Consider the following 26,058-nt stretch of genomic DNA (forward strand, 5'->3'; position numbering starts at 1 on the left):
CCTAAGTGGGTTAACCTATGTATTTATTAATTACACGAACTATGTTTGTGTGTGTAAATATATTGCACACAGCTCTTGTCCAATACTAGACTGACCACAAGGTGCTGGTTATGAGTTCTCTTATATCACTGTGTATTGTACTCAGTCTCACGTTAAGACTAAATGTACCAGGCCCTTATACCACAATACCTGATGCTGCTCCTGGTAACATTACACCAATTTTTGAGTTTCTAAATTCAAGTCATTGATGTAAAGTAGAAACAGTGGCAGTCTCAGCACAGATACCTGCAGCAGCCCACTACTAAGCATGTCCCTTCATCAAACATTTCTTTATTCCTTTGTAGGATGTGGGTGTCGCTGGCAAGACCAGCATTTGTTGCCCATCCCCAATTGCCTTTGGCTTGCTAGGCCATTTCAGAGGGCAGCTGAGAGTCAACCCACATTCCTGTGGGTCTGAAGTCTTTCCCTAAAGGGCATTAGTGAATTTTTACAACACCCGATAGCAGTTTTCATGGCCACCACTACTGAGATTAGATTTGAATCCCAGATTTATTAATTAATTGAATTTACATTCCACCAGCTGCCATGTTACCAGAGCATTAACTTGGGTCTCTGGATTACTAGTCCAGTGACATTACCACTACACTACCAACTCCCCCTCTAAATCCACTACCTTTTACTTATTAAATCTTATCTGTTTTTATCTTGAATCTATACAGATTTTAAATGTGACTCTCTTTTATAAATTTGAATACACCATCTCAAAAATGCTTACCACAGTTGACAGGCTGTTCATTCCCAGAATAATTTAAAGATCGATCTTGTCTGAGTTGTGCTCAAATTAGCTTCTGCTGATAAATTGCAAGCCATATAAAATGAAATGACATTAACGAGTGTCTAGTTTGTTTAGTTTATGTTAAAAATTTGGACAGCACTTCAGCCTATTTCCCTCAGAATGATTTGCAAATCAGGTTTTGGTTAAGAGTCACTCATGAAGTCTCAACACAAATCCACTAATTGCCATGGGTTGACAATGTCCTTCCCTCCTCCCTCCCCTCTCTCTTCCCCTTCCTACCCCCTCTCTTCCCACTCCACTCTCTCCCCCACTCCCCTTCTTCCTACCCCCTTCTCCCCCCCTTCCCCTCCTCTCCCGCTTCCCCCCTCCTCCTCCTCCCCTCTTCTGCTCCCCCTTCCCTTCTGCCCCACTACTCCTCCCCGTCCCCACTACTCCCCCCAACCTCACTGCTCCCGCCTTCACCCCGCTCCCCACTACTCCCCCCTCCCCCACTCCTTTCCATACTCCCCCCCCTCCCACTACCACAAACTTAGTCCCAACACCCCCCCGTCACTACCTTTCCAACCCCCCCCTCCCCCACTACCTTTCCAAACACCCCCCTCCCCCACTACTTTCCCTTACTCCCCCCCCCCATACCTTTCCCTACTCCCCCACTCCTACCCAATACTCCCAACCCCTCCCCCACACCTTCCCACCCCCCGCCCCCACTACACTTACCAATACACACCCCCCCTCCCCCCCACTACCTTTATCTCCCCCCCCCCAATACCTTTCCCAATACTCCCCCCCCCCACTCCTTTCCCATCTCCCCCCCCCCCCACTACCTACCACTCCCCTCCTCCCCCACTACCTTTTCGCCCCCCCCCTCCCCACCTTTCTCCAACTCCCCACTCCCCCACTACCTTTCCCTACTCCCCACTCCCCACTAACTTCCCTTTCCTACCCCCCCCCCCCCCCTACCTTTATACTCCCCCCGCCCCCACTATACCTTACCCAATACCCCCCTCCCCCAACTTTCCCAATACTCCCCCCCTCCCTTTCCCAATACTCCCCCCTCCCACCAATACTCCCCCCCTCCCTTTCCCAATACTCCCCCCCTCCCTTTCCCAATACTCCCCCCCTCCCCCCCTCCCTTTCCCAATACTCCCCCCGCCCCTTTCCACTACTCCACCCCTCCCTTTCCCAACTCCCCCCCCCCATCCCATTCCCCCCCTCACCCCCTCCCTTTCCAATACTTCCCCCCCTCCCTTTCCCAATTCTACCCCCGCTCCCCCCTCTCCCTTTCAATACTTACCCCACCCTCACCTTTCCAATACTCCCCCCCTCCCCCTTCTGCCCCCTCCCCCACTACCTTTCCCAATACTCCCCCCTCCCCCACTACCTTTCCCAATACTCCCCCCCTTCCCCACTACTCCCCCCCTCCCTTTCCCAATACTCCCCCCCTCCCTTCCCCACTACTCCCCCCTTCCCCCGCTACTCACCTCCAACCCCCCCTCCTCACCTCCCCTCCCCCATTTGCTTCCCTCCTCCCCCTTCCCTCACCTCCCACTCTCCACTTCCCCCCCCCCCCCCCCCCCCCCCCTCACTTCCTCGCCCCAACACTTCCACTTCCACCACCTCCTCCTCCTCCACCCCTCTCACTCCCCACCCCCCCGCCCCCGCTCACGATGTCCGCTATTTCCCGCCGCACAGGCGCCGACCGTTAGACTGCGCGCGCAGCTCGCATTTCAAATGGCTCGGACCAATCACAAGCGCGCGCTCCAGGAGCGCCACCGTTTGAGTGGCGAGAGAGAGAGAGAGAGAGAGAGAGAGCGGCCTAGTGCCCGGGAGAGGAGGAGTGAGAGAGAGAGAGAAAGAAAGAAAGAAAGAAAGAGAGGGCGGCCGAGAGTTGGGGGGACTGAGAGAGAGAGAGAGAGAGAGAGAGGGGGGGGGGTCCGAGCGCGGAGTTGCGAGGGGGGAGGGAGGGAGTCAGTCAGTCAGGGCCCGGCCGCGGAGGGGGAGAGCAGAGGAGCCGATCGGAGACTGGGACGAGGGGACTTTGCCTGATCGCACTCGCCGCCTCCGGCCCCGACATGAAGGCCGACAGGAATGTGCTGAGACTGGCCGCAGTGCAGCAGCTCCGAGCTTATGGGATCAAAGTGAAAAACTGGAGCAGGATCAACAATGACCGGGTACAGGGCCGGGTAAGAGATCAGGGCCGGGGGGGGGGGGGGTGGCGGGATTAATGTTTACACTCGGGAGGGAGAATTTCATTGTAACACACCATGTTTACCATAGACTGGGGGGAGGTTAGTGAACAGGAATGTTTACAATAGACTGGGGGGAGGTTAGTGAACAGTAATGTTTACAATAGACTGGGGGGAGGTTAGTGAACAGTAATGTTTACAATAGACTGGGGGGAGGTTAGTGAACAGTAATGTTTACAATAGACTGGGGGGAGGTTAGTGAACAGTAATGTTTACAATAGACTGGGGGGAGGTTAGTGAACAGTAATGTTTACAATAGACTGGGGGGAGGTTAGTGAACAGTAATGTTTACAATAGACGGGGGGGGGGGTTAGTGAACAGGAATGTTTACAATACACTGGGGGGGGTTAGTGAACATTAATGTTTACAATAGAGTGGGGGGGGGTTAGTGAACAGGAATGTTTACAATAGAGTGGGGGGGGGGTTAGTGAACAGGAATGTTTACAATAGACTGGGGTGGGTGTTAATGAACATTAATGTTTACAATAGACGGGGAGGGGCCGGGTTAGTGAACAGTAATGTTTACAATAGACTGGGGGGCTTTATTGAACATTAATGTTTACAATAGACTGGGGGGGAGGTTAGTGAACAGTAATGTTTACAATAGACTGGGGGGGGGGTTAGTGAAAGTAATGTTTACAATAGGCGGGGGGGGCGGGTTAGTGAACATTAATGTCTACAATAGACTGGGGGGGTTAGTGAACATTAATGTTTACAATAGACTTGGGGGGGGGGTTAGTGAACAGTAATGTTTACAATAGACTGGAGGGGGGGGGTTAGTGAACAGTAATGTTTACAATAGACGGGGGGGGGGGTTAGTGAACAGGAATGTTTACAATACACTGGGGGGAGGTTAGTGAACAGTAATGTTTACAATAGACTGGGGGGAGGTTAGTGAACAGTAATGTTTACAATAGACGGGGGGGGGGGTTAGTGAACAGGAATGTTTACAATACACTGGGGGGGGTTAGTGAACATTAATGTTTACAATAGAGTGGGGGGGGGGGTTAGTGAACAGGAATGTTTACAATAGAGTGGGGGGGGGGTTAGTGAACAGGAATGTTTACAATAGACTGGGGTGGGTGTTAATGAACATTAATGTTTACAATAGACGGGGAGGGGCCGGGTTAGTGAACAGTAATGTTTACAATAGACTGGGGGGCTTTATTGAACATTAATGTTTACAATAGACGGTGGGGGTTAGTGAACAGGAATGTTTACAATAGACTGGGGGGGGAGGTTAGTGAACAGGAATGTTTACAATAGACTGGGGGGGGGAGGTTAGTGAACAGGAATGTTTACAATAGACTGGGGGGGAGGTTAGTGAACAGTAATGTTTACAATAGACTGGGGGGGGGGTTAGTGAAAGTAATGTTTACAATAGGCGGGGGGGGCGGGTTAGTGAACATTAATGTCTACAATAGACTGGGGGGGTTAGTGAACATTAATGTTTACAATAGACTTGGGGGGGGGTTAGTGAACAGTAATGTTTACAATAGACTGGAGGGGGGGGGTTAGTGAACAGTAATGTTTACAATAGACTGGAGGGGGGTTAGTGAACAGTTATGTTTACAATAGACTGGGGGGAGTTAGTGAACAGGAATGTTTACAATAGAGTGGGGGCAGTTAGTGAACAGGAATGTTTACAATAGTCTGGGGGGGTTAGTGAACAGTAATGTTTACAGTAGACTGGGGGGCGTTAGTGAACAGGAATGTTTACAATGGACGGGGGGGTTAGTGAGCAGGAATGTTTACAATAGACTGGGGGGGTTAGTGAAAAGTAATATTTATGATAGACTGGCGGGGGTTAGTGAACAGTAATATTTACTATAGACTGGCGGGGGTTAGTGAACAGTAAAGTTTACAATGGACTGGGGAGGGTGTTAGTGAACAGTAATGTTTACAATAGACTGGGGGGAGTTAGTGAACAAGAATGTTTACAATAGACTGGGGGGGTTAATGAACAGGAATGTTTTCAATAGACTGGGGGGGGAGTTAGTGAACAGTAATGTTTACAGTAGACTGTGAGGGCATTAGTGAACAGGAATGTTTACAATAGATAGGGGGTTATAGTGAACAGGAATGTTTACAATAGACTGGATGGGCGTTAGTGAACAGTGATGTTTACAATAGACTGTGGGTTAGTGAACAGTAATGTTCACAATAGACTGGGGGGGGTTGTTAGTGAACAGGAATGTTTTCAATAGACTGGGGGTGGGGTTAGTGAACAGCAATGTTTACAATAGACTTGGGGGGGGGGGTTAGTGAACATTAATGTTTACACTAGACTGTGGGGGGGGGGTTAGTGAACAGTAATGTTTACAATAGACTGTGGGGGGGGGGTTAGTGAACAGCAATGTTTACAATAGACTGCGGGGGGATTAGTGAACATTAATGTTTACAATAGACTGGGGGGGAGTTAGTGAACAGTAATGTTTACAATAGACATGGGGGGGTTAGTGAACAGTAATGTTTACAATAGACTTGGGGGGGTTAGTGAACAGTAATGTTTACAATAGACTTGGGGGGGTTAGTGAACAGTAATGTTTACAATAGACTTGGGGGGGTTAGTGAACAGTAATGTTTACAATAGACTTGGGGGGGTTAGTGAACAGTAATGTTTACAATAGACTTGGGGGGGTTAGTGAACAGTAATGTTTACAATAGACTTGGGGGGGTTAGTGAACAATAATGTTTACAATAGACAGGGGGGGGGGGGTTAGTGAACAGGAATGTTTACAATAGACTCGGGGGGGGGGGGTAGTGAACAGGAGTGTTTACAATAGACTGGGGGGGGGTTAGTGAACAGGAATGTTTACAATAGGCTGGGGGGGTGGTTAGTGAACAGTAATGTTTACAATAGACTGGGGGGTTAGTGAACAGGAATGTTTACAATAGACTGGGGGGGGTTAGTGAACAGGAATGTTTACAATAGACTGGGGGGGGTGGTTAGTGAACAGTAAGGTTTACAATAGACGGTGGGGGTTAGTGAACAGGAATGTTTACAATAGACTGGGGGGGGTGGTTAGTGAACAGTAATGTTTACAATAGACTGGGGGGTTAGTGAACAGTAATGTTTGCAGTAGACTGGGGGGGTGTTAGTGAACAGGAATGTTTACAATAGACTGGGGGGGTTAGTGAACATTAATGTTTACAATAGAGTGGGGGGGGGTTAGTGAACAGGAATGTTTACAACAGACTGGGGGCGGGTTAGTGAACAGGAGTGTTTACAATAGACTGGGGTGGGTGTTAATGAACATTAATGTTTACAATAGACGGGGAGGGGCCGGGTTAGTGAACAGTAATGTTTACAATAGAGTGGGGGGCTTTATTGAACAGTAATGTTTACAATAGACGGTGGGGGTTAGTGAACAGGAATGTTTACAATAGACTGGGGGGGGAGGTTAGTGAACAGTAATGTTTACAATAGACTGGGGGGGGTGTTAGTGAAAGTATTGTTTACAATAGACTGGGGGGGGGAGGTTAGTGAACAGTAATGTTTACAATAGACTGGGGGGGGGGGTTAGTGAAAGTAATGTTTACAATAGGCGGGGGGGGCGGGTTAGTGAACATTAATGTCTACAATAGACTGGGGGGGTTAGTGAACATTAATGTTTACAATAGACTTGGGGGGGGTTAGTGAACAGTAATGTTTACAATAGACTGGAGGGGGGTTAGTGAACAGTTATGTTTACAATAGACTGGGGGGAGTTAGTGAACAGGAATGTTTACAATAGAGTGGGGGCAGTTAGTGAACAGGAATGTTTACAATAGTCTGGGGGGGTTAGTGAACAGTAATGTTTACAGTAGACTGGGGGGCGTTAGTGAACAGGAATGTTTACAATGGACGGGGGGGTTAGTGAGCAGGAATGTTTACAATAGACTGGGGGGGTTAGTGAAAAGTAATATTTATGATAGACTGGCGGGGGTTAGTGAACAGTAATGTTTACTATAGACTGGCGGGGGTTAGTGAACAGTAAAGTTTACAATGGACTGGGGAGGGTGTTAGTGAACAGTAATGTTTACAATAGACTGGGGGGAGTTAGTGAACAAGAATGTTTATAATAGACTGGGGGGGTTAATGAACAGGAATGTTTTCAATAGACTGGGGGGGGAGTTAGTGAACAGTAATGTTTACAGTAAACTGTGAGGGCATTAGTGAACAGGAATGTTTACAATAGATAGGGGTTATAGTGAACAGTAATGTTTACAATAGACTGGATGGGCGTTAGTGAACAGGAATGTTTACAATAGACTGGGGGGGGTTAGTGAACAGTGATGTTTACAATAGACTGTGGGTTAGTGAACAGTAATGTTCACAATAGACTGGGGGGGGGTTGTTAGTGAACAGGAATGTTTTCAATAGACAGCGGGTGGGGTTAGTGAACAGTAATGTTTACAATAGACTTGGGGGGGGTTAGTGAACATTAGTGTTTACAATAGACTGTGGGGGGGGGTGGTGGTTAGTGAACAGTAATGTTTACAATAGACTGTGGGGGGGGGGTTAGTGAACAGTAATGTTTACAATAGACTGCGGGGGGGGTAGTGAACATTAATGTTTACAATAGACTGGGGGTGGAGTTAGTGAACAGTAATGTTTACAGTAGACTGTGGGGGCATTAGTGAACAGGAATGTTTACAATAGATAGGGGGTTATAGTGAACAGTAATGTTTACAATAGACTGGATGGGCGTTAGTGAACAGTAATGTTTACAATAGACTGGGGGGGGTTAGTGAACAGGAATGTTTACAATAGACGGTGGGGGTTAGTGAACAGGAATGTTTACAATAGACTGGGGGGGGTGGTTAGTGAACAGTAATGTTTACAATAGACAGGGGGGGTTAGTGAACATTAATGTTTACAATAGAGTGGGGGGGGGGTTAGTGAACAGGAATATTTACAATAGACTGGGGGTGGGTTAGTGAACAGGAGTGTTTACAATAGACTGGGGTGGGTGTTAATGAACATTAATGTTTACAATAGACGGGGAGGGGCCGGGTTAGTGAACAGTAATGTTTACAATAGACTGGGGGGCTTTATTGAACAGTAATGTTTACAATAGACGGTGGGGGTTAGTGAACAGGAATGTTTACAATAGACTGGGGGGGGGGAGGTTAGTGAACAGTAATGTTTACAATAGACTGGGGGGGGGTTAGTGAAAGTAATGTTTACAATAGGCGGGGGGGGCGGGTTAGTGAACATTAATGTCTACAATAGACTGTGGGGGGTTAGTGAACATCAATGTTTACAATAGACTTGGGGGGGGTTAGTGAACAGTAATGTTTACAATAGACTGGAGGGGGGGGTTAGTGAACAGTAATGTTTACAATAGACTGGGGGGAGTTAGTGAACAGGAATGTTTACAATAGAGTGGGGGCAGTTAGTGAACATTAATGTTTACAATAGACTGGGGGGATTAGTGAACAGGAATGTTTACAATAGACTGGGGGGGGGCATTAGTGAACAGGAATGTTTACAATAGACAGCGGGTTATAGTGAACAATAATGTTTACAATAGACTGGCGGGGGGTTAGTGAACAGCAATGTTTACAATAGACTGGGGGGGGGTTACTGAACAGTAATGTTTACAATAGACTGGGGGGGCATTAGTGAACAGGAATGTTTACAATAGACTGGGGGGGCGTTAGTGAACAGTAATGTTTACAGTAGACAATGGGGGTTAGTGAACGGTAATGTTTACAATAGCCTTGGGGGGGGTTAGTGAACGGTAATGTTTACAGTAGACTGGGGTGGTTTAGTGAACGGTAATGTTTACAATAGACTGGGGGGGGTTAGTGAACAGTAATGTTTACAATAGACTGGGGGGGTTAGTGAACAGGAATGTTTTCAATAGACTGCCGGGGGGGTTAGTGAACAGGAATGTTTTCAATAGACTGGGGGGGGTTAGTGAACAGTAATGTTTACAATAGACTGGGGGGGGGTTAGTGAACAGTAATGTTTACAATAGACTGGAGGGGGGTTAGTGAACAGTTATGTTTACAATAGAGTGGGGGGAGTTAGTGAACAGGAATGTTTACAATAGACTGGGGGGAGTTAGTGAACGGGAATGTTTGCAATAGACTATGGGGGGGGTTAGTGAACATTAATGTTTACAATTGACAGCGGGTTATAGTGAACAGTAATGTTTACAATAGACTGGGGGGGCATTAGTGAACAGGAATGTTTACAATGGACGGGGGTGTTAGTGAGCAGGAATGTTTACAGTAGATTGGGGGGGGTTAGTGAAAAGTAATATTTACGATAGACTGGCGGGTGTTAGTGAACAGTAAAGTTTACAATAGACTGTGGGGGTGATAGTGAACATTAATGTTTACAATAGACTGGGGGGGGTTAATGAACAGGAATGTTTACAATAGACTGGGGGGGGAGTTAGTGAACAGTAATGTTTACAGTAGACTGGGGGGGCATTAGTGAACAGGAATGTTTACAATAGATAGGGGGTTATAGTGAACAGTAATGTTTGCAATAGACTGGGTGGGCGTTAGTGAACAGGAATGTTTACAATAGACGGCGGGGTTAGTGAACAGGAATGTTTACAATAGACCCGGGGGGTTAGTGAACAGTAATGTTTACAATATACTGGGGGGAGTTAGTGAAGAGGAATGTTTACAATAGACTGGGGGGGAGTTAGTGAACAGTAATGTTTACAATAGACTGTGGGGGGTTAGTGAACAGGAAGGTTTTCAATAGACTGCCGGGGGGGTTAGTGAACAGGAATGTTTTCAATAGACTGGGGGGGGTTAGTGAACAGTAATGTTTACAATAGACTGGGGGGGGGTTAGTGAACAGTAATGTTTACAATAGACTGGAGGGGGGTTAGTGAACAGTTATGTTTACAATAGAGTGGGGGGAGTTAGTGAACAGGAATGTTTACAATAGAGTGGGGGCAGTTAGTGAACAGGAATGTTTACAATAGACTGGGGGGAGTTAGTGAACGGGAATGTTTGCAATAGACTATGGGGGGGGTTAGTGAACATTAATGTTTACAATTGACAGCGGGTTATAGTGAACAGTAATGTTTACAATAGACTGGGGGGGCATTAGTGAACAGGAATGTTTACAATGGACGGGGGTGTTAGTGAGCAGGAATGTTTACAGTAGACTGGGGGGGGTTAGTGAAAAGTAATATTTACGATAGACTGGCGGGTGTTAGTGAACAGTAAAGTTTACAATAGACTGTGGGGGTGTTAGTGAACATTAATGTTTACAATAGACTGGGGGGGGTTAATGAACAGGAATGTTTACAATAGACTGGGGGGGGGAGTTAGTGAACAGTAATGTTTACAGTAGACTGGGGGGGCATTAGTGAACAGGAATGTTTACAATAGATAGGGGGTTATAGTGAACAGTAATGTTTGCAATAGACTGGGTGGGCGTTAGTGAACAGGAATGTTTACAATAGACGGCGGGGTTAGTGAACAGGAATGTTTACAATAGACTCGGGGGGTTAGTGAACAGTAATGTTTACAATATACTGGGGGGAGTTAGTGAAGAGGAATGTTTACAATAGACTGGGGGGGAGTTAGTGAACAGTAATGTTTACAATAGACTGTGGGGGGTTAGTGAACAGGAAGGTTTACAATAGACTGGGGGGGTTAGTGAACAGGAATGTTTACAATAGACTGGGAGGGGCATTAGTGAACAGGAATGTTTACAATAGACAGCGGGTTATAGTGAACAGTAATGTTTACAATAGACTGGGGGGGTTAGTGAACAGTAATGTTTACAATATACTGGGGGGAGTTAGTGAACAGTAATGTTTACCATAGACTGGGGGGAGGTTAGTGAACAGTAATGTTTACAATAGACTGGGGGGAGGTTAGTGAACAGTAATGTTTACAATAGACTGGGGGGAGGTTAGTGAACAGTAATGTTTACAATAGACGGGGGGGGGGGGTTAGTGAACAGTAATGTTTACAATAGACTGGGGGGAGGTTAGTGAACAGTAATGTTTACAATAGACTGGGGGGAGGTTAGTGAACAGTAATGTTTACAATAGACTGGGGGGGGGGTTAGTGAACAGGAATGTTTACAATACACTGGGGGGGGTTAGTGAACATTAATGTTTACAATAGAGTGGGGGGGGGGTTAGTGAACAGGAATGTTTACAATAGAGTGGGGGGGGGGTTAGTGAACAGGAATGTTTACAATAGACTGGGGTGGGTGTTAATGAACATTAATGTTTACAATAGACGGGGAGGGGCCGGGTTAGTGAACAGTAATGTTTACAATAGACTGGGGGGCTTTATTGAACATTAATGTTTACAATAGACGGTGGGGGTTAGTGAACAGGAATGTTTACAATAGACTGGGGGGGGAGGTTAGTGAACAGGAATGTTTACAATAGACTGGGGGGGGAGGTTAGTGAACAGGAATGTTTACAATAGACTGGGGGGGAGGTTAGTGAACAGTAATGTTTACAATAGACTGGGGGGGGGGTTAGTGAAAGTAATGTTTACAATAGGCGGGGGGGGCGGGTTAGTGAACATTAATGTCTACAATAGACTGGGGGGGTTAGTGAACATTAATGTTTACAATAGACTTGGGGGGGGGTTAGTGAACAGTAATGTTTACAATAGACTGGAGGGGGGGGGTTAGTGAACAGTAATGTTTACAATAGACTGGAGGGGGGTTAGTGAACAGTTATGTTTACAATAGACTGGGGGGAGTTAGTGAACAGGAATGTTTACAATAGAGTGGGGGCAGTTAGTGAACAGGAATGTTTACAATAGTCTGGGGGGGTTAGTGAACAGTAATGTTTACAGTAGACTGGGGGGCGTTAGTGAACAGGAATGTTTACAATGGACGGGGGTGTTAGTGAGCAGGAATGTTTACAATAGACTGGGGGGGTTAGTGAAAAGTAATATTTATGATAGACTGGCGGGGGTTAGTGAACAGTAATATTTACTATAGACTGGCGGGGGTTAGTGAACAGTAAAGTTTACAATGGACTGGGGAGGGTGTTAGTGAACAGTAATGTTTACAATAGACTGGGGGGAGTTAGTGAACAAGAATGTTTACAATAGACTGGGGGGGTTAATGAACAGGAATGTTTTCAATAGACTGGGGGGGGAGTTAGTGAACAGTAATGTTTACAGTAGACTGTGAGGGCATTAGTGAACAGGAATGTTTACAATAGATAGGGGGTTATAGTGAACAGGAATGTTTACAATAGACTGGATGGGCGTTAGTGAACAGTGATGTTTACAATAGACTGTGGGTTAGTGAACAGTAATGTTCACAATAGACTGGGGGGGGTTGTTAGTGAACAGGAATGTTTTCAATAGACTGGGGGTGGGGTTAGTGAACAGCAATGTATACAATAGACTTGGGGGGGGGGTTAGTGAACATTAATGTTTACAATAGACTGTGGGGGGGGGTTAGTGAACAGTAATGTTTACAATAGACTGTGGGGGGGGGGGTTAGTGAACAGCAATGTTTACAATAGACTGCGGGGGGATTAGTGAACATTAATGTTTACAATAGACTGGGGGGGGAGTTAGTGAACAGTAATGTTTACAATAGACTTGGGGGGGTTAGTGAACAGTAATGTTTACAATAGACTTGGGGGGGTTAGTGAACAGTAATGTTTACAATAGATTTGGGGGGGTTAGTGAACAGTAATGTTTACAATAGACTTGGGGGGGTTAGTGAACAGTAATGTTTACAATAGACTTGGGGGGGTTAGTGAACAGTAATGTTTACAATAGACTTGGGGGGGTTAGTGAACAGTAATGTTTACAATAGACTTGGGGGGGTTAGTGAACAGTAATGTTTACAATAGACAGGGGGGTTAGTGAACAGGAATGTTTACAATAGACTGGGGGGGGTTAGTGAACAGGAATGTTTACAATAGACTGGGGGGGGTGGTTAGTGAACAGTAAGGTTTACAATAGACGGTGGGGGTTAGTGAACAGGAATGTTTACAATAGACTGGGGGGGGTGGTTAGTGAACAGTAATGTTTACAATAGACTGGGGGGTTAGTGAACAGTAATGTTTGCAGTAGACTGGGGGGGTGTTAGTGAACAGGAATGTTTACAATAGACTGGGGGGGTTAGTGAACATTAATGTTTACAATAGAGTGGGGGGGGGGTTAGTGAACAGGAATGTTTACAATAGACTGGGGGCGGGTTAGTGAACAGGAGTGTTTACAATAGACTGGGGTGGGTGTTAATGAACATTAATGTTTACAATAGACGGGGAGGGGCCGGGTTAGTGAACAGTAATGTTTACAATAGAGTGGGGGGCTTTATTGAACAGTAATGTTTACAATAGACGGTGGGGGTTAGTGAACAGGAATGTTTACAATAGACTGGGGGGGGAGGTTAGTGAACAGTAATGTTTACAATAGACTGGGGGGGGTGTTAGTGAAAGTATTGTTTACAATAGACTGGGGGGGGAGGTTAGTGAACAGTAATGTTTACAATAGACTGGGGGGGGGGGGTTAGTGAAAGTAATGTTTACAATAGGCGGGGGGGGCGGGTTAGTGAACATTAATGTCTACAATAGACTGGGGGGGTTTAGTGAACATTAATGTTTACAATAGACTTGGGGGGGGTTAGTGAACAGTAATGTTTACAATAGACTGGAGAGGGGTTAGTGAACAGTTATGTTTACAATAGACTGGGGGGAGTTAGTGAACAGGAATGTTTACAATAGAGTGGGGGCAGTTAGTGAACAGGAATGTTTACAATAGTCTGGGGGGGTTAGTGAACAGTAATGTTTACAGTAGACTGGGGGGCGTTAGTGAACAGGAATGTTTACAATGGACGGGGGGGTTAGTGAGCAGGAATGTTGACAATAGACTGGGGGGGTTAGTGAAAAGTAATATTTATGATAGACTGGCGGGGGTTAGTGAACAGTAATGTTTACTATAGACTGGCGGGGGTGAGTGAACAGTAAAGTTTACAATGGACTGGGGAGGGTGTTAGTGAACAGTAATGTTTACAATAGACTTGGGGGAGTTAGTGAACAAGAATGTTTACAATAGACTGGGGGGGTTAATGAACAGGAATGTTTTCAATAGACTGGGGGGGGAGTTAGTGAACAGTAATGTTTACAGTAAACTGTGAGGGCATTAGTGAACAGGAATGTTTACAATAGATAGGGGGTTATAGTGAACAGTAATGTTTACAATAGACTGGATGGGCGTTAGTGAACAGGAATGTTTACAATAGACTGGGGGGGGGTTAGTGAACAGTGATGTTTACAATAGACTGTGGGTTAGTGAACAGTAATGTTCACAATAGACGGGGGGGGGGTTGTTAGTGAACAGGAATGTTTTCAATAGACTGGGGGGGAGTTAGTGAACAGTAATGTTTACAATAGACTGTGGGGGGTTAGTGAACAGTAATGTTTACAATAGACTGGGGGGGGCATTAGTGAACAGGAATGTTTACAATGGACGGGGGTGTTAGTGAGCAGGAATGTTTACAGTAGACTGGGGGGGGTTAGTGAAAAGTAATATTTACGATAGACTGGCGGGTGTTAGTGAACAGTAAAGTTTACAATAGACTGTGGGGGTGATAGTGAACATTAATGTTTACAATAGACTGGGGGGGGGTTAATGAACAGGAATGTTTACAATAGACTGGGGGGGGAGTTAGTGAACAGTAATGTTTACAGTAGACTGGGGGGGCATTAGTGAACAGGAATGTTTACAATAGATAGGGGGTTATAGTGAACAGTAATGTTTGCAATAGACTGGGTGGGCGTTAGTGAACAGGAATGTTTACAATAGACGGCGGGGTTAGTGAACAGGAATGTTTACAATAGACCCGGGGGGTTAGTGAACAGTAATGTTTACAATATACTGGGGGGAGTTAGTGAAGAGGAATGTTTACAATAGACTGGGGGGGAGTTAGTGAACAGTAATGTTTACAATAGACTGTGGGGGGTTAGTGAACAGGAAGGTTTTCAATAGACTGCCGGGGGGGTTAGTGAACAGGAATGTTTTCAATAGACTGGGGGGGGTTAGTGAACAGTAATGTTTACAATAGACTGGGGGGGGGGTTAGTGAACAGTAATGTTTACAATAGACTGGAGGGGGGTTAGTGAACAGTTATGTTTACAATAGAGTGGGGGGAGTTAGTGAACAGGAATGTTTACAATAGAGTGGGGGCAGTTAGTGAACAGGAATGTTTACAATAGACTGGGGGGAGTTAGTGAACATTAATGTTTACAATTGACAGGGGGTTATAGTGAACAGTAATGTTTACAATAGACTGGGGGGGCATTAGTGAACAGGAATGTTTACAATGGACGGGGGTGTTAGTGAGCAGGAATGTTTACAGTAGACTGGGGGGGTTAGTGAAAAGTAATATTTACGATAGACTGGCGGGTGTTAGTGAACAGTAAAGTTTACAATAGACTGTGGGGGTGTTAGTGAACATTAATGTTTACAATAGACGGGTTTCGTGAACAGGAATGTTTACAATAGACTGGGGCGGGGTTAGTGAACAGTAATGCTTACAATGGACTGGGGGGTGGTTGGTGAACAGTAATGTTTACATTAGACTGGGGGGGGTTGTTAGTGAACAGTAATGTTTACAGTAGACTGGGGGTGGTGTTAGTGAACAGTAATGTTTGCAGTAGACTGGGGGTGGTGTTAGTGAACAGTAATGTTTGCAGTAGACTGGGGGTGGTGTTAGTGAACAGTAATGTTTACAATAGACTGGGGGGGGTTAGTGAACAGTAACGTTTATAATAGACTGGGGGGTGGGTTCGTGAACAGTAACGTTTACAATAGACTGGGGGGGTTAGTGAACAGTAATGTTTACAATAGACTGGGGGGTTAGTGAACAGTAATGTTTACAATGGACTGGGGGGGTTAGTGAATAGGCATGTTTACATTAGACTCGGGGGGTGGGGATAGTGAACAGGAATGTTTACAATAGACTGGGGGGAGGTTAGTCAACCGGAATGTTTACAATAGACTGGGGGGGGGTTAGTGAACAGGAATGTTTACAATAGACTGGGGGGGGGGGGGTTAGTGAACAGTAATGTTTACAATAGACTGGGGGAGTGTTATTGAACAGTAATGTTTACAATAGACTGGGGGGGGCGGTTAGTGAACAGTAATGTTTACAATAGACTGGGGGGCTTTATTGAACAGTAATGTTTACAATAGATGGTGGGGGTTAGTGGACAGGAATGTTTACAATAGACTTGGGGGGGTGGTTAGTGAACAGTAATGTTTACAGTAGACTTGGGGGGGGGTTAGTGAACTGTAATGTTTACAATAGACTGGGTGGGTGTTAGTGAACAGGAATGTTTACAATAGACTGAGGGGGTTAGTGAACATTAATGTTTACAATAGAGTGGGGGGGTGGTTAGTGAACAGGAATGTTTACAATAGACTGGGGGCGGGTTAGTGAACAGGAATGTTTACAATAGACTGGGATGGGTGTTAGTGAACATTAATGTTTACAATAGACGGGGGTGGGGCAGGTTAGTGAACATTAATGTCTACAATAGACTGCGGGGGGTTAGTGAACATCAATGTTTACAATAGACTGGGGGGGGTTAGTGAACGGTAATGTTAAAATAGACTGGGGGGGGTTAGTGAACGGTAATGTTAAAATAGACTGGGGGGGTTAGTGAACGGTAATGTTTACAATAGACTGGAGGGGGGTTAGTGAACAGTTATGTTTACAATAGACTGGGGGGAGTTAGTGAAGAGGAATGTTTACAGTAGACTGGGGGGGAGTTAGTGAACAGTAATGTTTACAATAGACTGGGGGGGTTAGTGAACAGGAAGGTTTACAATAGACTGGGGGGAGTTAGTGAACGGGAATGTTTACAATAGACTATGGGGGGGGGGGGTTAGTGAACATTAATGTTTACAATAGACTGGGGGGTTTAGTGAACAGGAATGTTTACAATAGACTGGGGGGGGCATTAGTGAACAGGAATGTTTACAATAGAGTGGGGGCAGTTAGTGAACAGGAATGTTTACAATAGACTGGGGGGAGTTAGTGAACGGGAATGTTTACAATAGGCTATGGGGGGGGATTAGTGAACATTAATGTTTACAATAGACTGGAGAGGTTAGTGAACAGTAGTGTTTACAATAGACTTGGGGGAGGGGCATTAGTGAACAGGAATGTTTACAATAGACAGCGGGTTATAGTGAACCGTAATGTTTACAATAGACTGGGGGGGGGTTACTGAACAGTAATATTTACAATAGACTGGGGGGGGGGGCATTAGTGAACAGGAATGTTTACAATAGACTGGGGGGGGTTAGTGAACAGTAATGTTTACAGTAGACTGGGGGGCGTTTAGTGAACAGGAATGTTTACAATGGACGGGGGTGTTAGTGAGCAGGAATGTTTACAATAGGCTGGGGGGGGTTAGTGAAAAGTAATATTTATGATAGACTGGCGGTGGTTAGTGAACAATAATGTTTACAATAGACTGGCGGGGGTTAGTGAACAGTAAAGTTTACAATGGACTTGGGGGGGTGTTAGTGAACAGTAATGTTTACAATAGACTGGGGGGAGTTAGTGAACAAGAATGTTTACAATAGAGTGGGGGGGTTAATGAACAGGTATGTTTTTAATAGACTGGGGGGGAGTTAGTGAGCAGTAATGTTTACAGTAGACTGGGGGCATTAGTGAACAGGAATGTTTACAATAGATAGGGGGTTATAGTGAACAATAATGTTTACAATAGACTGGACGGGCGTTAGTGAACAGGAATGTTTACAATAGACGGCGGGTTTAGTGAACAGGAATGTTTACAATAGACTGGGAGGGTTAGTGAACAGTAATGTTTACGATAGACTGGGGGGGGTTAGTGAACAGTAAAGTTTACAATATACTGGGGGGAGTTAGTGAACAGGAATGTTTACAAAAGACTGTGGGGGATTAGTGAACAGGAAGATTTACAATAGACTGGGGGAGGGGTTCGTGAACAGTAATGTTTACAATAGACTGGGAGGGGGTTAGAGAACAGTAATGTTTACAAGAGACTGGGGGGGGGTAGTGAACAGTACTGTTTAGAATAGACTTGTGGGGGGGTTAGTGAACAGTACTGTTTACAATAGACTGGGGGGGGTTAGTGAACAGGAATGTTTACAATAGACTGGGGGGGGTGGGTTAGTGAACAGTAATGTTTACAATAGACTGGGGGTCGGTTAGTGAACAGTAATGTTTACAATAGTCTGGGGGGGCGTTAGTGAACAGTAATGTTTACAATTGGCTGGGGGGGTTAGTGAACAGTAATGTTTACAATAGACTGGGGGTGGGCATTAGTGAACAGGAATGTTTACAGTAGACTGGGGGGGGGTTAGTGAACAGTAATGTTTACAATAGACTGGGGGGCGTTAGTGAACAGGAATGTTTACAATAGACTGGGGGGGTTAGTGAACAGTAATGTTTGCAATAGACTGGGGGGGGTTAGTGAACAGGAATGTTTTCAATAGACTGCCGGGGGGGTTAGTGAACAGGAATGTTTTCAATAGACTGGGGGGGGTTAGTGAACAGTAATGTTTACAATAGACTGGGGGGGGGTTAGTGAACAGTAATGTTTACAATAGACTGGAGGGGGGTTAGTGAACAGTTATGTTTACAATAGAGTGGGGGGAGTTAGTGAACAGGAATGTTTACAATAGAGTGGGGGCAGTTAGTGAACAGGAATGTTTACAATAGACTGGGGGGAGTTAGTGAACGGGAATGTTTGCAATAGACTATGGGGGGGGGTTAGTGAACATTAATGTTTACAATTGACAGCGGGTTATAGTGAACAGTAATGTTTACAATAGACTGGGGGGGCATTAGTGAACAGGAATGTTTACAATGGACGGGGGTGTTAGTGAGCAGGAATGTTTACAGTAGACTGGGGGGGGTTAGTGAAAAGTAATATTTACGATAGACTGGCGGGTGTTAGTGAACAGTAAAGTTTACAATAGACTGTGGGGGTGATAGTGAACATTAATGTTTACAATAGACTGGGGGGGGTTAATGAACAGGAATGTTTACAATAGACTGGGGGGGGAGTTAGTGAACAGTAATGTTTACAGTAGACTGGGGGGGCATTAGTGAACAGGAATGTTTACAATAGATAGGGGGTTATAGTGAACAGTAATGTTTGCAATAGACTGGGTGGGCGTTAGTGAACAGGAATGTTTACAATAGACGGCGGGGTTAGTGAACAGGAATGTTTACAATAGACCCGGGGGGTTAGTGAACAGTAATGTTTACAATATACTGGGGGGAGTTAGTGAAGAGGAATGTTTACAATAGACTGGGGGGGAGTTAGTGAACAGTAATGTTTACAATAGACTGTGGGGGGTTAGTGAACAGGAAGGTTTTCAATAGACTGCCGGGGGGGTTAGTGAACAGGAATGTTTTCAATAGACTGGGGGGGGTTAGTGAACAGTAATGTTTACAATAGACTGGGGGGGGGTTAGTGAACAGTAATGTTTACAATAGACTGGAGGGGGGTTAGTGAACAGTTATGTTTACAATAGAGTGGGGGGAGTTAGTGAACAGGAATGTTTACAATAGAGTGGGGGCAGTTAGTGAACAGGAATGTTTACAATAGACTGGGGGGGGTGGGTTAGTGAACAGTAATGTTTACAATAGTCTGGGGGGGCGTTAGTGAACAGTAATGTTTACAATTGGCTGGGGGGGTTAGTGAACAGTAATGTTTACAATAGACTGGGGGTGGGCATTAGTGAACAGGAATGTTTACAGTAGACTGGGGGGGGGTTAGTGAACAGTAATGTTTACAATAGACTGGGGGGCGTTAGTGAACAGGAATGTTTACAATAGACTGGGGGGGTTAGTGAACAGTAATGTTTGCAATAGACTGGGGGGGGTTAGTGAACAGGAATGTTTTCAATAGACTGCCGGGGGGGTTAGTGAACAGGAATGTTTTCAATAGACTGGGTGGGGTTAGTGAACAGTAATGTTTACAATAGACTGGGGGGGGTGGGTTAGTGAACAGTAATGTTTACAATAGACTGGGGGTCGGTTAGTGAACAGTAATGTTTACAATAGTCTGGGGGGGCGTTAGTGAACAGTAATGTTTACAATTGGCTGGGGGGGTTAGTGAACAGTAATGTTTACAATAGACTGGGGGTGGGCATTAGTGAACAGGAATGTTTACAGTAGACTGGGGGGGGGTTAGTGAACAGTAATGTTTACAATAGACTGGGGGGCGTTAGTGAACAGGAATGTTTACAATAGACTGGGGGGGTTAGTGAACAGTAATGTTTGCAATAGACTGGGGGGGGTTAGTGAACAGGAATGTTTTCAATAGACTGCCGGGGGGGTTAGTGAACAGGAATGTTTTCAATAGACTGGGGGGGGTTAGTGAACAGTAATGTTTACAATAGACTGGGGGGGGGTTAGTGAACAGTAATGTTTACAATAGACTGGAGGGGGGTTAGTGAACAGTTATGTTTACAATAGAGTGGGGGGAGTTAGTGAACAGGAATGTTTACAATAGAGTGGGGGCAGTTAGTGAACAGGAATGTTTACAATAGACTGGGGGGAGTTAGTGAACGGGAATGTTTGCAATAGACTATGGGGGGGGGTTAGTGAACATTAATGTTTACAATTGACAGCGGGTTATAGTGAACAGTAATGTTTACAATAGACTGGGGGGGCATTAGTGAACAGGAATGTTTACAATGGACGGGGGTGTTAGTGAGCAGGAATGTTTACAGTAGACTGGGGGGGGTTAGTGAAAAGTAATATTTACGATAGACTGGCGGGTGTTAGTGAACAGTAAAGTTTACAATAGACTGTGGGGGTGATAGTGAACATTAATGTTTACAATAGACTGGGGGGGGTTAATGAACAGGAATGTTTACAATAGACTGGGGGGGGAGTTAGTGAACAGTAATGTTTACAGTAGACTGGGGGGGCATTAGTGAACAGGAATGTTTACAATAGATAGGGGGTTATAGTGAACAGTAATGTTTGCAATAGACTGGGTGGGCGTTAGTGAACAGGAATGTTTACAATAGACGGCGGGGTTAGTGAACAGGAATGTTTACAATAGACCCGGGGGGTTAGTGAACAGTAATGTTTACAATATACTGGGGGGAGTTAGTGAAGAGGAATGTTTACAATAGACTGGGGGGGGAGTTAGTGAACAGTAATGTTTACAATAGACTGTGGGGGGTTAGTGAACAGGAAGGTTTTCAATAGACTGCCGGGGGGGTTAGTGAACAGGAATGTTTTCAATAGACTGGGGGGGGTTAGTGAACAGTAATGTTTACAATAGACTGGGGGGGGGTTAGTGAACAGTAATGTTTACAATAGACTGGAGGGGGGTTAGTGAACAGTTATGTTTACAATAGAGTGGGGGGAGTTAGTGAACAGGAATGTTTACAATAGAGTGGGGGCAGTTAGTGAACAGGAATGTTTACAATAGACTGGGGGGAGTTAGTGAACGGGAATGTTTGCAATAGACTATGGGGGGGGTTAGTGAACATTAATGTTTACAATTGACAGCGGGTTATAGTGAACAGTAATGTTTACATTAGACTGGGGGGGCATTAGTGAACAGGAATGTTTACAATGGACGGGGGTGTTAGTGAGCAGGAATGTTTACAGTAGACTGGGGGGGGTTAGTGAAAAGTAATATTTACGATAGACTGGCGGGTGTTAGTGAACAGTAAAGTTTACAATAGACTGTGGGGGTGTTAGTGAACATTAATGTTTACAATAGACTGGGGGGGGTTAATGAACAGGAATGTTTACAATAGACTGGGGGGGGAGTTAGTGAACAGTAATGTTTACAGTAGACTGGGGGGGCATTAGTGAACAGGAATGTTTACAATAGATAGGGGGTTATAGTGAACAGTAATGTTTGCAATAGACTGGGTGGGCGTTAGTGAACAGGAATGTTTACAATAGACGGCGGGGTTAGTGAACAGGAATGTTTACAATAGACTCGGGGGGTTAGTGAACAGTAATGTTTACAATATACTGGGGGGAGTTAGTGAAGAGGAATGTTTACAATAGACTGGGGGGGAGTTAGTGAACAGTAATGTTTACAATAGACTGTGGGGGGTTAGTGAACAGGAAGGTTTACAATAGACTGGGGGGGTTAGTGAACAGGAATGTTTACAATAGACTGGGAGGGGCATTAGTGAACAGGAATGTTTACAATAGACAGCGGGTTATAGTGAACAGTAATGTTTACAATAGTCTGGGGGGGTTAGTGAACAGTAATGTTTACAATATACTGGGGGGAGTTAGTGAAGAGGAATGTTTACAATAGACTGGGGGGGAGTTAGTGAACAGTAATGTTTACAATAGACTGTGGGGGGTTAGTGAACAGGAAGGTTTACAATAGACTGGGGGGGTTAGTGAACAGGAATGTTTACAATAGACTGGGAGGGGCATTAGTGAACAGGAATGTTTACAATAGACAGCGGGTTATAGTGAACAGTAATGTTTACAATAGACTGGCGGGGGGTTAGTGAACAGCAATGTTTACAATAGACTGGGGGGGGGCATTAGTGAACAGGAATGTTTACAATAGACTGGGGGGAGTTAGTGAACAGGAATGTTTACAATAGACTGTGGGGGGTTAATGAACAGGAATGTTTACACCAGACTGGGGGGGGAGTAAGTGAACCGTAATGTTTACAGTAGACTGGGGGGGCATTAGTGGACAGGAATGATTACAATTGACAGCGGGTTATAGTGAACAGTAATGTTCACAATAGACTGGCGGGGGGTTAGTGAACAGCAATGTTTACAATAGACTGGGGTGGGTTACTGAACAGTAATATTTACAATAGACTGGGGGGGTATTAGTGAACAAGAATGTTTACAATGGACGGGGGGGTTAGTGAGCAGGAATGTTTACAGTAGACTGGGGGGGGTTAGTGAAAAGTAATATTTATGATAGACTGGCGGGGGTTAGTGAACAGTAATGTTTACAATAGACTGGCGGGTGTTAGTGAACAGTAAAGTTTACAATAGACTGGGGGGGGTTAATGAACAGGAATGTTTACAATAGATCGGGGGTTATAGTGAACAGTAATGTTTACAATAGACTGGGTGGGCGTTAGTGAACAGGAATGTTTACAATAGATAGGGGGTTATAGTGAACAGTAATGTTTACAATAGACTGGGTGGGCGTTAGTGAACAGGAATGTTTACAATAGACGGCGGGATTAGTGAACAGGAATGTTTACAATAGACTGGGGGGGTTAGTGAACAGTAATGTTTACGATAGACTGGCGGGGGTTAATGAACAGTAATGTTTACAATATACTGGAGGGAGTTAGTGAAGAGGAATGTTTATAATAGACTGGGGGGGAGTTAGTGAACAGTAATGTTTACAATAGACTGGGGGGGGTTAGTGAACAGGAAGGTTTACAATAGACTGGGGGGGTGTTAGTGAACGGGAATGTTTACAATAGACTATGGGGGGCGTTAGTGAACATTAATGTTTACAATAGACTGGGGGGGTTAGTGAATAGGAATGTTTACAATAGACTGGGGGGGGCATTAGTGAACAGGAATGTTTACAATAGACTGCGGGTTATAGTGAACAGTAATGTTTACAATAGACTGGCGGGGGCTTAGTGAACAGCAATGTTTACAATAGACTGGTGGGGGTTACTGAACAGTAATGTTTACAATAGACTGGGGGTGCATTAGTGAACAGGAATGTTTACAATAGACTGGGGGGGGTTAGTGAACAGTAATGTTTACAGTAGACTGGGGGGGGCGTTAGTGAACAGGAATGTTTACAATGGACGGGGGGTTAGTGAGCAGGAATGTTTACAATAGACTGGGGGAGTTAGTGAAAAGTAATATTTACGATAGACTGGCGGGGGTTAGTGAACAGTAATGTTTACAATAGACTGGGGGGAGTTAGTGAACAGGAATGCTTACAATAGACTGGGGGGTTTAGTGAACAGTAATGTTTACCATAGACTGGGGGTGGTTAGTGAACAGGAATGTTTACAATAGACTGGGGGGGCTTAGTGAACAGTAATGTTTACTATAGACTGGGGGGGAGTTAGTGAACATTAATGTTTACAACGGACTGGGGGGGAGTTAGTGAGCATTAATGTTTACAATAGACTTGGGGGGGTTAGTGAACAGGAATGTTTACAATAGACTGGGGGTTTAGTGAACAGGAATGTTTACAATATACTGGGCGGAGTTAGTGAACAGGAATGTTTCCAATAGACTGGGGGGGAGTTAGTGAACAGTAATGTTTACAATAGCCTAGGGGTGGTTAGTGAACAGGAACGTTTACAATAGACTGGGGCGGGGTTAGTGACCAGTAATGTTTACAATGGACTGGGGGGTGGTTGGTGAACAGTAATGTTTACGTTAGACTGGGGGGGGTTGTTAGTGAACAGTAATGTTTACAGTAGACTGGGGGTGGTGTTAGTGAACAGTAATGTTTGCAGTAGACTGGGGGTGGTGTTAGTGAACAGTAATGTTTACAATAGACTGGGGGGGGTTAGTGAACAGTAACGTTTATAATAGACTGGGGGGTGGGTTCGTGAACAGTAACGTTTACAATAGACTGGGGGGGTTAGTGAACAGTAATGTTTACAATAGACTGGGGGGTTAGTGAACAGTAATGTTTACAATGGACTGGGGGGGTTAGTGAATAGGCATGTTTACATTAGACTCGGGGGGTGGGGATAGTGAACAGGAATGTTTACAATAGACTGGGGGGAGGTTAGTCAACCGGAATGTTTACAATAGACTGGGGGGGGGTTAGTGAACAGGAATGTTTACAATAGACTGGGGGGGGGGGGTTAGTGAACAGTAATGTTTACAATAGACTGGGGGAGTGTTATTGAACAGTAATGTTTACAATAGACTGGGGGGGTGCGGTTAGTGAACAGTAATGTTTACAATAGACTGGGGGGCTTTATTGAACAGTAATGTTTACAATAGATGGTGGGGGTTAGTGGACAGGAATGTTTACAATAGACTTGGGGGGGTGGTTAGTGAACAGTAATGTTTACAGTAGACTTGGGGGGGGGTTAGTGAACTGTAATGTTTACAATAGACTGGGTGGGTGTTAGTGAACAGGAATGTTTACAATAGACTGAGGGGGTTAGTGAACATTAATGTTTACAATAGAGTGGGGGGGTGGTTAGTGAACAGGAATGTTTACAATAGACTGGGGGCGGGTTAGTGAACAGGAATGTTTACAATAGACTGGGATGGGTGTTAGTGAACATTAATGTTTACAATAGACGGGGGTGGGGCAGGTTAGTGAACATTAATGTCTACAATAGACTGCGGGGGGTTAGTGAACATCAATGTTTACAATAGACTGGGGGGGGTTAGTGAACGGTAATGTTAAAATAGACTGGGGGGGGTTAGTGAACGGTAATGTTAAAATAGACTGGGGGGGTTAGTGAACGGTAATGTTTACAATAGACTGGAGGGGGGTTAGTGAACAGTTATGTTTACAATAGACTGGGGGGAGTTAGTGAAGAGGAATGTTTACAGTAGACTGGGGGGGAGTTAGTGAACAGTAATGTTTACAATAGACTGGGGGGGTTAGTGAACAGGAAGGTTTACAATAGACTGGGGGGAGTTAGTGAACGGGAATGTTTACAATAGACTATGGGGGGGGGGTTAGTGAACATTAATGTTTACAATAGACTGGGGGGTTTAGTGAACAGGAATGTTTACAATAGACTGGGGGGGGCATTAGTGAACAGGAATGTTTACAATAGAGTGGGGGCAGTTAGTGAACAGGAATGTTTACAATAGACTGGGGGGAGTTAGTGAACGGGAATGTTTACAATAGGCTATGGGGGGGGATTAGTGAACATTAATGTTTACAATAGACTGGAGAGGTTAGTGAACAGTAGTGTTTACAATAGACTTGGGGGAGGGGCATTAGTGAACAGGAATGTTTACAATAGACAGCGGGTTATAGTGAACCGTAATGTTTACAATAGACTGGGGGGGGGTTACTGAACAGTAATATTTACAATAGACTGGGGGGGGGGCATTAGTGAACAGGAATGTTT

General features: G+C 44.9%; 1 protein-coding gene across 1 annotated transcript in view; it reads left to right on the forward strand.

The window, feature by feature from the left end:
- Window positions 1-2,777: 2,777 nt before the first annotated feature.
- LOC121292204 (rho GTPase-activating protein 11A-like) overlaps window positions 2,778-26,058 on the forward strand; it is a 90,938-nt gene continuing 67,657 nt past the window's right edge. The window contains exon 1 of the mRNA XM_041213884.1: window positions 2,778-2,979. Coding sequence (XP_041069818.1) covers window positions 2,869-2,979 — 111 coding nt within the window. The 5' untranslated portion in view covers window positions 2,778-2,868. The remainder of the gene's footprint in view (window positions 2,980-26,058) is intronic.

Source organism: Carcharodon carcharias, chromosome 20 (genome assembly GCF_017639515.1).
Source record: "Carcharodon carcharias isolate sCarCar2 chromosome 20, sCarCar2.pri, whole genome shotgun sequence".
Lineage (NCBI taxonomy): Eukaryota > Metazoa > Chordata > Chondrichthyes > Lamniformes > Lamnidae > Carcharodon > Carcharodon carcharias.